This window comes from Syngnathus floridae, chromosome 8 (genome assembly GCF_059516105.1).
Source record: "Syngnathus floridae isolate MCC-2025c chromosome 8, RoL_Sflo_1.0, whole genome shotgun sequence".
Classification (NCBI taxonomy): Eukaryota; Metazoa; Chordata; class Actinopteri; order Syngnathiformes; family Syngnathidae; genus Syngnathus; species Syngnathus floridae.
This window is the reverse complement of record NC_142420.1, coordinates 7,034,839-7,047,289: the sequence shown is the minus strand read 5'-3', so window position 1 is coordinate 7,047,289 and position 12,451 is coordinate 7,034,839. Positions and strand designations below refer to the sequence as shown.

At 44.0% G+C, this 12,451-nt stretch overlaps 1 protein-coding gene across 1 annotated transcript in view; it reads left to right on the top strand.

Annotated features, from left to right (window-relative positions):
• Window positions 1-12,451, top strand: part of LOC148394277 (anosmin-1) — a 45,431-nt gene that overhangs the window by 30,034 nt on the left and 2,946 nt on the right. The window contains exons 6-12 of the mRNA XM_088383632.1: window positions 246-375; window positions 2,506-2,711; window positions 4,575-4,719; window positions 5,679-5,831; window positions 8,909-8,997; window positions 11,113-11,284; window positions 11,748-11,968. Coding sequence (XP_088239758.1) covers window positions 246-375; window positions 2,506-2,711; window positions 4,575-4,719; window positions 5,679-5,831; window positions 8,909-8,997; window positions 11,113-11,284; window positions 11,748-11,968 — 1,116 coding nt within the window. The remainder of the gene's footprint in view (window positions 1-245; window positions 376-2,505; window positions 2,712-4,574; window positions 4,720-5,678; window positions 5,832-8,908; window positions 8,998-11,112; window positions 11,285-11,747; window positions 11,969-12,451) is intronic.

Here is a 12,451-nt window from a genome sequence, read left to right as displayed (position 1 = left end):
ACTGAAATGTAAACTCAAGGTAGCGTTAGTGTGTCACCGTAGCATGTCGCAGCTGTGAAACTACATCGCCGTGGTGACGGACATCTCCACACAGTCGCCCATTCCTCAAAGTCACCTCGTCTTTTGAAAGTTCCACCGAGGAGAAACACGCGGATGACTGATGTGGCAGCAAACTCGCACAGAGGCTCTGACCCAACGCGAACCCTGACCCCCTGCCGGTCTCTCTCTCCCCATCTGTCCCTCAGACCGCCGAGGAGCGGGTCCAACTGGCCGACATCAGAGCCAGCAGATGGTACCAGTTCAGAGTCGCTGCCGTCAATGTGCACGGGACCCGCGGCTTCACTGCGCCAAGCAAACACTTCCGCTCCGCTAGAGGTGTGTACGTACATTTTGCATGTGTGTTTATATGTGCTGGTTGTGTGGTCTCACGCACTCAAGTGTCAGTTCCTGCTTGACACCCACTGACCTCCATTTGTTGTGCTTAAGACCTGGGAGCAGGTGGAGCTTTTGGCTTGATTTACATTTTTGCTTTTTCTAATCAAAACATTTATTTTTATTTCTACTCACTGTTATGATGTTCATTTGCTGTTTAGGTTTCCGCTGTCTAAAAACTGTACACATGGTACTGACTCACTGTACCTAATGTTGTGGCCAATGAGATGAACAAATTCAAAGTGAAACTGAATATACTCAGTCATTCGAGTGCTCAAAACCTTTCATTACCAAATTCAATTACAAGAGGGTTTCCCCCCCACTCCATCCCGCTTCCTTAGAGTCACGCGTAAATGTAATATGTCTAAATTAGACGGGATATTTCGACTTCCAAATGAATTTAAGTGTAGTCTTGGCTCCCAGTGAGGTGACGTAACTTTTTTTTACTTGCCGTAGATCTTTGCTAGAGATTAGCGTCATGTCGCTGCCTCGTTTTATGACACTAAACAAGTTTGTTTGACGTGTTGGCAGAGCTGCGCACTGAACATTTTTTTTTAAATCCAGATACCTCACGTAGATTAGGAGCTACTTTCCCAACCGAAAATTCATTAAGAAAAAAATGTTGAACAGTGGAAAGCTCAGGATAAGCTTACAACCACCTGGCTTTTAGTTTTGGTGGGTTGTCAATTATTTGGGTTTTTTTTGTGAATATTTTTGTATCCAAAGGCACGTGTCTTTTAAAGAGACTCTATTCCAAACTTAAATACATATGTGTCTGGTATTACATGTGTTGCCTGTGTATGTGTTGACCCGCACTGTCAATCCTTCATCATGCATGTGCTCCCCAGAGCATTGTGGATGGCGCTCCGACAGAGCGCGGCACAGGTGGAGAAAAAAGGGATTCCGCTTGGGGGAATAGAAAGTGATCCCCAATCAGGCCAATCAGTGGCAGGACATTGATAGATTGATGGGAGCTGTCATGGCACTGATGAGTTCCCGGGCGTTCGGTCACAGCGTCGCTATTTACATAGCCTGGTCCGTATCATCTGATTGCAATTTTACTCCTGCTACACTTTTTTGTTAAGGCAATTTGTAAGAAGGGAAGGCTTATTTGTCTTGCGCCGCCAACGTCAGCTGGTATGCGGAGTCCATGTGTCAGTGTGTGTGTTTGAAGGGCTTAAATGTGTTTCAGGTGGCAGAGGGAAGGAGAAAGAGAGAGAAAGAGAGAGAGAGGAGTCATTTTCTCATTATCCCTTGCTCTGGGGCCTGGCAAGTGGCCCTGCCTCTCTCTCTCTCTCTCTCTTGATCTGTCTCTCTTTCTGATATAGCCGCACAGCAGCAGTCTCGTATAAAGTACCCTCAAGCGATAGTTGAGTATAGTAATACAGGACGAGTATAGTACCGTATTTTCCACACTATAAGGCGCACCTAAAAACCTCAAATTTCCATTCATTGAAGGTGCGCCTTATAATCCGGTGCGCCTTATAGTGCGGAAAATACGGTAATTGAAAATGAATGGTAGACTATAAGGTCATTTTGTTACACATAATTTGAGTAAACGTCTAACTGTGTTTAGATAGCGAAAGGACATTTCTGAGATGAAATCTTAATTAAGGTACAGACCATGAAAATTGTACTGAGGCGCAATCATGAAGTATATGTAATCCGTTCCTTTACGAGCCAGGAAGAGACATCGCCGCTTTCTCTCTGCCATCAAAAGCGAGCAGCGGCACAGCAGCGGGAGCACACGGAATCCACTCGCACGTTCATTACGGCGATGCCAAGGCTGGCCGCCATGTGTTTGTTAACCCCTGACCACTAGTGCTGTCGTAGTCGTGATATGACACCTGTCATAACATCTCACGGCGCATTGTCAGCGGAGGGCTAATGACTTTACAAAGTGTCATAGCAGTCACCCCTCTCCTCCTCAGCCAAAGTGGTGAAAGGCGTTCTGGCTGCAAATGTAACTCCACCTTCAATTAGACTCGCCCGAAAGAACCTCGACGTTTTAAATGTCTGCAGATGTGTGAAATTTGTCACCCTCGTGACAGCGTTTGCTCCTTCGTCCTCCAGACCCGTCCGCCCCGCCACGCCCGAGCAGCCTGCGTGTCACCAACGTGACGCAGGGTGATGAAGGCCTGGTGACAGTTCGTCTCAACTGGAGCTTGCCAGAGGAGCCCGACATTCCCATACATCACTACAAAGTGTTCTGGAGCTGGACCGTGCCCACCAAGTCGTCGGTTCCGTCCAAGAAGAGGAGGAGAAAGACCACCAACGGGGTAAACGCTCCCTCCCAGTCCTTTCTCCCCGCTTCGTTTTCCGCTTTCCGACATTATCTCACTCAAAGTCCCCCTCCTCGGGATTCTCCAATGTTGCATGCGAAGCCATCAATCACAAACAGAGTCAGCTCTTCTGTTTGTTGCTTTTCCTTCCGCTGACTGATTGAAGAAGCCCTTCAATCCAGTTATGCTTTGAAGGAGGACACATTAATTGTGATTCATTCACTATTTCCACGATGATTGGGTCGTTATTTACTGTACTTCAGACACAGAGGCTACTAGGAGGCTAAAAATTGCTCTCTGACTTTATTTATCGTATGTCTTGCTGGCACTTATCCTTTCTGTTGCTCATGGTGTCTGTGGCTTTATGACATGGACCCATTTTATTTGCGCTTATAACACCCAAGTAGAAATGGTAAACAGATACAATGATGTGATTGTGATCGCTGTATCAACCAGGATGGAAACAGTATAGGAGCTTTGTAGCCGATGACAGTAATGCCGTACTAACTTTATGCCTACAAGTGTTTTTCATCATGTAATATTTCCCGACGACTAAGAGACTACAAGCCGCCAAAGGAATGAAAGTATCATAAACTGAGGACCCCCCTGTACTGTCTTCATTGATCAGGCCTTGAGAAGATCAGTTGTCCGCCCCCCCCCCAAATTAAAGACATCCTTCGCTCATACCACAGCACATTCCTCCTTCTATTGTGCGTCGATCACTGTGGAGGTTTTTATACAACTTTGCCAAGTCTCATAATTTACAACCGCGTTGCTGAAATGTATATGAAATCGGGCTAGTAAATGAGAAGTATAAATCCATGGCTACATGCAGTATAAATTATTTTCTTTGACATTTTTATACAGCCTTTGAGATGCTGTGTACATTTCTGCTAAGTTACTCCACTTCATTTTTTTCTGGAATTCTTAGTTGCGGCTAACAAATGGACCGTGATGAACCACTTTAGGAATGAAATGTTTGCATTGTACATCATTCGGAATATTGCGTCGTCAAATGCATTTTAGCGAACTAACCTGTGCTAAAATGTTTGCAATAAGAACAAGCTCTTTGCTGTACAACAAGTAATCAACTGCTGTTAGCGTAGAAAACCGACTGAACCCAGCTGTGAATCACGAAAAACTACCAAGAATTGACATTTCGTCTAAAAAGATGTATAACTGCCAATTTAAATTGTTTAAACTGCAGCGATCCCAAAATCAGAATCAGTTTCATTTGAAACTCATCTTATATCATTACCCTTAAAATAAATGGCTTACAGACTATCTGATTCCCCAAAAATGTAACATAAGTGCCTGAGTACATACAGAAGACTTCCACTAACATCCGCCCGTGAAAATCATTTCATTAGGGATAGACATGCAAAACCTGCCAGTCTAGACAACACATACACACCTGCAGAGAGTCTTCTTCTGAATTAGTTTTTCAAAATGAAGAGCAGATGCGGCACCGAGAGTCGAGACATCAGACACCTATTGACACATGTACTACTGGTTTCCACTTTGGCACCTTGGGGTCTTCCAAAGCACCCTGCTGGCCCAAGAATGTCAAAACACGCACGCAGTCAATAATAAGAGCTCATCAAGGCTCACTGTTGCCGCTGGAATGCAAGAAAGCCAAGCAGGGGATGGAAACCCTGGGAGGCTGTGACAACACGGCTCCCTCACGAGGCCCCGGTGGCTATCTCCTCACCACGAGGAGGCCTCCACATGTGTTCTTCATAAGAAGGGCTTTCCCACAGGCCTGGCTTTGGCACAGGCTGAGCCTCAGCTCAGATGGTGACAAGCATTTGAGAAAGAGCTTCAGCGACACGACTCAAATGCCAACCTCTGTCGTTACAGACTCAGAGCTGGGTGGACCTGGAGGCCCTGCAAGTCAACAGCAGTTACACGATGGAGCTGCAGGCCGTGACGTATTGGGGACAGGTGCGACTGAAGAGTCCCAAGGCCTTGCTGCAATTCAGCACCACCCAGAATTCGGAATCAGGTAAACACCATGAGACTTGGATAATATTTATCTGTTCCTTCAGCTGCGAGACTTTTATCACCCATTAGTCAATGTCATTGTGAGTTTGATGTTTGTCCAAGAAATTGGTTGCGCTCATTGTCATGCATATGCCTGTCAACGAGAATGTTTACATATTAACTAACAGGTTTGCACAATTAATTCTACGCAATCAATAAAACAGTTGATTAATTATGTCAGACGTTGCAAGAAATTGGAACTTGAGAATCAAATACAAGGCACAGCATAAAAGGACATGTCAATTTAAAAATAGCAATCCATTAAAAAAACAAAAGTCCAGACCAGATCCTTTTTGTGTCAAAGGGAAAGAAGATGTCTGGTAAAGAATATTTTTATACCCCCCCAAATAGTTGGGAAGTGTAATTTTCTTTGAGACCAGCATGGTTAATACAAACTGACATTTCTAAGCAAACAGCAGATTAGCCGAGTGAAAGCTGGGAACGAAAGAACAAAACAAAGAGATATCAGACATCAAAAATGGTTGACTTTGACTAGTATGAACATTTATAAAACATGAAATAACTCTAAATTTAGTGCGACATTTGTAAAGCAAACTGAATCAGCTTATTGTGCGGCGAGTAAGTCGTGCTCTGTGTGATATTGCTGATCCGTCGCTAAAGTCAGTTTTTCCTTAAGTTTGTTTGCATTCCGTTTGCACAAAATTCTTCTTATTAACTGTTAGCAGACAGACTAAGCCTCAGTGCTACAAGCATGCACATTTTTATGTAGCATTGAAGTTGGCTGAATTTGGACTCAAGCCTGTTGGTACCTATCCAGCTCCGGCACATAAAGAACATGTTGTAGCAGCTTGATTTTGACAAGGAAAGTGTTGTCTTTGTGTCGCCACGTTGCGGCCATGACACAATCAATGTGCTGTTTCAACTGCAGAAGCAAAAAACGTTTCCCATTTCTTTCCCTAGTAAAATCAGGGCACAAGTCAAAGAAAGAAGAGATACCCCCCGCCGGACCAACCTTGGCCAAGGCAAAGCGACCTTCTGGCCCGCTGGAGGTGGGCACGCCCTTCTACCAGGATGGCCAGCTGCAAGTCCGTGTCTACTGGAAGAACCGCGGAGGTATGAACAAAATCTGTATTGATTTATAGCTTTAATAAAATCACATTAGCACCCTGTTAAGGTCTAGAATGATGAATGCCGTAATAATGTGTTATGCTTGGCTCTTTTCAGCCAAACAATGGAAGAATCTCTTCATCGTTACCTGATTGTTTAGATGGACTAAATGAATCAATGTGTCTTTGTGTGAGGGCTAAAGGGAGGAAAAAATGGTGTAAAACGTGCACACGGACTGGCAGAGCGGAGCCACTGTTTAGTAAAGAACAATAAACACTCCGAGTGGGAGCTGCGCGATGGGATTTATTGACAGCTGCCTTTAATAGATCCCCGCTTAGGCACTCCATTTTGTTTTGCAAGAGCTGATGTCACACGGCACGGGAAGGCTTGCCCGCGTAGACATGCCTGTCCCAGCGGCGTCCATTTCCCAAGTCTTGGGTTAATACCGGAGTGGAAATATGGAAGCCTTGAAAGCAACGCTCTCAGGGTAACCTGTCAAATCCCATTGGCTGCTCCATGTTCTGTTACTAATCTATGTCACGGGCCAAGCCAAACTCTACATCCCGGAGTCAAGAATGCAAAGCCTGGCTTGAAGGGAAAGGCCTGGTGAGACACCAACTGCTGAATCAGAAGAGAGAGGCGAGGAGATGGACTCGGCCCAGAACTGTTCGCAAAGGTTGGCTTGGAGCGCCGCTAACTGCGATCAATCACGGCCGGGGAATCACTGTGTTAGAGAACACTGTAAATCCTCATCCAGGCTCCTCGTTTCTTTTCGTCTGCAGTGTACAGTATGTGCCGCTGCCATTCATTAGACTTGAGGGATGACCCCCGTCTTTGGCTCCGGCAAGCCTGGTTCTACTACTGTAAACACAAAGATGGCCCGCCGAGTTGTAGTCTGGGGACATCTGGTTTGTGTGACAGACAAAATGAAAGGACAGGTTAACTGGACCGTGATTAAACCCTCATTCATCATGATCCAAAACACCTCGGTTCTTTGGGGTATCTCCAAAATGCCGAAGCTGTGTACTTGTTCAGATAATATATCGCTGTCCGCCCAACACGCAGACTGTAGGACGGCGGCGATGTCGGCAGTTTGGTAGCAACTGTTCTGATTTATTCCATCCGTCCGGTCTATACTCTTTATTCTGCTCAGGGTCATGGGTGCGTTGGAGTCTAGCCCAGGCAAAAGGCGTTTTACACCTTTGACAAGGGCAGACGACCATTTACACTCATACACTCAATCACTGAATCACAGGGCCTCTGGTGTGTCTGTAGAACAGCAAAGCAAAATGCATTGTGGACTTGATCAGATAATATCGCTGTCTGCCCGACATGCCGACAGCGTCAGTCTGGCAATGACAACTCTGAAGCCATCCAGTCATGAATTCTCTATAGGTCTTGTCATATCACAGTCAGAAGGAGCTGGAACCAAATCCATAAGGCAGATTTTAGACATATACTGAGACAGAAATGAATCTATGTTCGGCTTCTGGGCTGTTTCTTGAACACCAAAGCAAAGCTTCATCAGATAATATGGCTCGCACCCAAACAAAAGTCTGGACGGTGCCAGAGCCGTCTGGTAACCGATTGTTTTGATCATCTGTTTGTTAATCCGTCCGATCTGTTGGTTAGCACCAGTAGCAAAAACCAAACTGCGGCAGGGTTTCTACTTTCTGGAGTTTGACACCTCTGATCATACGGCGCATAAACAAATACAACAGCATGGGACTTGAAGTCAGCCGAGTGAACCACGACACCGCAAATGTCTCGAGAGCTGCTTCTGTTCTGTGTACCTGTTTTTCGTTTCCCGTTCCTTGTTGTACATGTCATCCTCTCTCAGTGCCAGACACCATATCTTCTTTATTTACTTCCCTCCCCTCTATTTCCTGGTACCCTGTAATTCCTCTCTTCTGCTTCCAAAGAGCTAAAGGGCTCCGGGTGCCAACGCTGCGTCTAAGTCTTCAAAGGGCCCCTTTTATCTCTCCGCTGCAACCCCGGCCCCGCTGCAAGGCGAACGCAGCGTTGTTCAATTATTAATCAGACACGTTTTTGCACACATTGGAGCGACACAGTTGAATGAATAATGAATTTGGTAACATTAGAGGAGGGCCACGCCGATGATGAACTCATGAGAGCTCTTTTACGAAGGCTAATGTGTCCAATTAAGGTCATTTCGGCTGTACCGAGGAGGATTACTATCTTATTTTTTCGTCACTTGGGGTCCAAACTGACATTTTGCCAACTTGATAGCAAACAGCTGCAACGCCGTCGTCCGTGCGCATCTGTCCACTATTTACGTGCTGTTAGATCTGCTTTAAGGCTCTACCAAGTCCCGGAGGAAGTATCTGGAAAGATTTTCGGCTGTTAAATGCTTCGCTCTGCTGACTAGCTAGCTGCTAACTGTGTGCGTTTGCTGCCAAATGTATGGTGTAAAGTGGCCTTTTAGAGATTCCTCCCAAAACGCAGCTGCAGAAAAAAACAAGCAAAGGGGGAAAAAAAGAGAGACTACATTTACTTGGCTAAAAAAAAAAAAAGTGCTTGGTGCGTCAATGCATGGATTTAGAAATGTAATCAGTGGCAAAGTTTTTAAGTGGAAAAGTTTCGACCGCTTTTAGAAAATAGGAAGAGAGCGATAAGTTATCTTGATCTCAAGATGGGAGTGTTGTCATTTAATCATTTCAGCCTGTCTAATGAAATATCTTGTGTGTTTAATTTAAAATTGTCAGAATACAAAAACTGGGGAATGGGGCAATTTTCGACATCTTGCTAAAAAGAGAATTACTCTAAGTTAACCACTTCCACTTTGACTGGCAATAGAAAAGTCATTGTTATTGACTCATCTCTCAAGCATTTACGCTATTAAAAGTAAAAACGGTGAAAACAGCTCATTCCCACAGACAAATTGCTTGTTTTTTCCAGACCACTGCACTAAAACAGCAATGTTTTTTTTGCTATAAAGAAGTAGTAAAAATGCTTTCTGCCGTTGATTGCCAGTTCTACAGCGCTACAAATAACTACAAACAACACTATTATGTGATTTTGTTTTTCTTTTTCAACATTTTCCCTCGTATCTAACATTCCAGAGCCTGGAATGAACCGCTACCACGTCCAGTGGATGCCTGAGTACTGCCACCACAATGAGACGCGGGGACCAGAAAAATCCTCCACGCAGGTTTGTTTACGGCAACCATTTTGCACCTTTTACAACGTGACACCTGGAACATCTCATGCGTCCAAAATGGATATAAACATGTCAAGAAGTGTCAACATTGCTGAATAATTCAAATATCTATTCAGTTATTCTGGAGTCTTCACCTGCTCGTTTAAATGCGGCAATGTTAACATTACTGCAGTGACTGCCGTCTCCAATCATTTTCCTTATTTAATGGTCCTTGTAAATTTAATGCCCTAGATTTTGACCTTATTTAATGATCTGTGCTTTCATTCTCGTGATGCTGCCATATTCAAATTGTGCCACTAGGGAGTAAAAAAAATGCAGTTCTATGTATTCAACCCAAGTCAGGGTTTCCCAAAGAATTTGGTTCGGGATCCAACATGGTTTGTGAGTCAATTTCTAAGCAGACATGCAGATTATTGCCAAATAACGTTTTAGTTCTTGTTTGGATTCCAGAAAGGAACCAAATTCTAATTTTGGTCTTATGCTGAAAATGTTTGGCCAAGCTTGCTGAGCCAGAGCCTCATCAGCAGCCCTGTGCAATGCAAAGCACGTGCCTCCCCACCCTCACCCCTCCCGTTTTTATTTGATGCTTTAGCCCGGACAAATCTTCCACTCGATGAACCCGAAGCCCAATGGCACTTGGCAAATCAATGGCTGTTGTTGTGAACACTCTAATTCAGTCTTGTGGTCAGGCGATTGGGGTGATGGCCAATAAAAGGCATTTAATAAAGCAAATGTTCCGGGAATGGAGGACGGCATTGAAGGAGCCTCCACTCCAGGCTTCCTTTTAAGAGAGTCAAGGGAGGTGAGGGAGGGCTGGGGGGCTGTTTGGGCTCAGGCTGATACAGGATGGCAGAGACCTGGCCAATCAACACATTCTTTGGGGAGCCCGACTGTGGTTGCTTGGAAATATACATCCTGCTTCTATAGGTTGGCTGGGAAGGATTCCAGCCGTGTGCTTTCATGTGAGCGCAGCGTCTTTCTCATTCACTTTTAATCAAAGCTGTTTGGTATCAGAGAGAAATGTACACGGCGGCTCTGCAGGGAGCACCCTGTTCAAGTTTAACTTCACTTTTTTGTCCAATGAGAGATCATAATTCATACGTCAGCGATATTTCCTTAAAAAGGAGATGAGAGATGCACTTTTTTGGGTGCTGCATCTAAAAAATGTTTGAGGATGTGCTTACAATAATTTGGTTCTCTGGTCTGGACCAAAGCAGTTGCATTGCTTTTGGAATAAGTTAGTGAGGACAACTTAATTTAAAAAAAAAAAAGGGAAAAAAAAGTTAAACTCATTTTATAGATTCCATAGACTCAAATTAAAATATTTCACGTTCACTTTTATTTATCTTTTTATAATTTGGCAATTCAGATGATGGATGGATGGATGGATGGATGGATGGATGGATGGATGGATGGATGGATGGATGGATGGATGGATGGATGGATGGATGGATGGATGGATGGATGGATGGATGGCAAAAGGTTAAAGCTAAAAAAAACAACCTTTCACCATCTCAAGACATTTGAAAATTATAAGAAAAAAGGAATCGGTTTACACCAAATATATTTTCCTTGTTGGATGAATTTTTACAGTATAAGTTGGACTTTTTTTTATTATTAAAAAGAAACTACAATATTGTAATGTATTCAGATGCCCCACTAGCTATATCTGAATGTGACCAAAACATCCCTGACATTTCAATTCTTTCTACTCAACATTTTGAGTCTTGTGGTTTGTGCTGTCTTCAAATCTCAGCTAAACTGACGGCTCGGTTACAAACGGGCCGAGACCGACCTGTTCAAGTGGTCTCAGTCCGTTTGTTTTGGTTGCGTTCCAAGTTTAGGTTTGATAAAATTCACACTTGATCACGCAAACCACCAGAATTCACACCCTGAAAGTGCGTGTTATTTGGCATAGCACACAAACAGGTCTGGCCACCGAATTATCATAGTGAAAAAAAAATGAAAGCGAGGTTCTGAGCCTGAGCGGGAATGTGATCCGTCTTGGCGCCGCGCTTTTAATTATCTCAGAGGCTCGGTGGGACGTGACCCCCGATGTCATGTCAAAGTCATCAACGGGACTCAATGGTGTGTTTCTTGGCTCAGGAGAACTACATCAACCTCCCGGGCCTCTTGTTCTCCTGCAAGTACAAGGTCACGGTTCACATGCTCAAGTCCAAGAGACGCTCCAAGGAGGAGAGCATCACCTTCCTCACGCCGTCTTGTGCTACCATCCGGAGCAAGACTCACAAACACATCCCCTGCCCGGGAGAGGGAGGCAAGTATTGAGATATTTGACAAAGCCATCTGATTACTGTTGATATAACAATTAAACTCTGCAAGTGTATTCAATCAAGGTAATGAAATAAAATCCATAAACTATCAAAACAAGATTTCAACATTTTGGGATTCTTGCCACCGGGAGAAAAAAAAAAATCTGATTGAGCCAAGAAATAGTCTGGCACGTAACACCCTGCGCAAGTGTCGGTTTATACTGATCTCTGTGGAGCGCAAACCTCCTGCAAGGCCAGTGTACAAAAACATGTATTGCAGATGTGATTGATGGAGGTTTTGCAAAATGTCGTCAGAGATATGGATGAAAAAGCACCGTCCTTGGCGGTGCTATTTAAGTTTGAAGTGTAATTTAGTGATTCCCCTTTGCTTTATAGATAGCATACCGACCTAAAATGGTATCAATCTTCTACTTGGCAAGAAACTAATTATTTTTTTTCCTCAAACAGCTGCAACACTTCCTAAAGTTTTGGCCAAGCCCGAAAACCTGACAGCAACGTTTTCCATCAACGGAGGAAATATCTCCGGCAGCTTCCTGTGGCGTGTGTCTCGGGTGGCGGCCCACCAACGCATTACGGGCTTTCAAGTCACCTGGGCTGAAATCACCACTGAGAGTCGACAGAATAGCTTGCCCAACAGCATCATTTCCCAGTCCCAAATCTTGCCTCCGGTAAGAAATACCACTGCCAAATTGTCACATAGTTCAGCTCTTGTTTCCAGGGTAACACTTTTATCCCAACAAGTTAGCAGTATTCTCCTCAGTTTTTGTTGGAGTCTCAATTGCATCATTAAAAAAAACAAAAAAAACCCGATCCCCTGATTTGCTGGTATTTAAGTGTGGAGTGACTCACAATGTCAAGACTGTTGAACCAAACCCAAACAAATGGGTTTAAAACAAGCCCCGAATGATTAATTAATTAAAAGCGCATGGTCTTAAACTACTGCAAGTTGATTCTTCAATCATTTATCATACTCTATAAACAAGGTTTAAATCACTTCACTAGTCTGCAAATTCTGACAGTCCACAAAAAAAAAAAACCTTGAGCAGAAATAATGTTAGCATACGGTAAAATTATGATCTGCACCAGAGACTCCTTGATCACATTGCTGAATACGATTAATCAAGAAATCTGTAGGGTGTTTGAAACTCCGA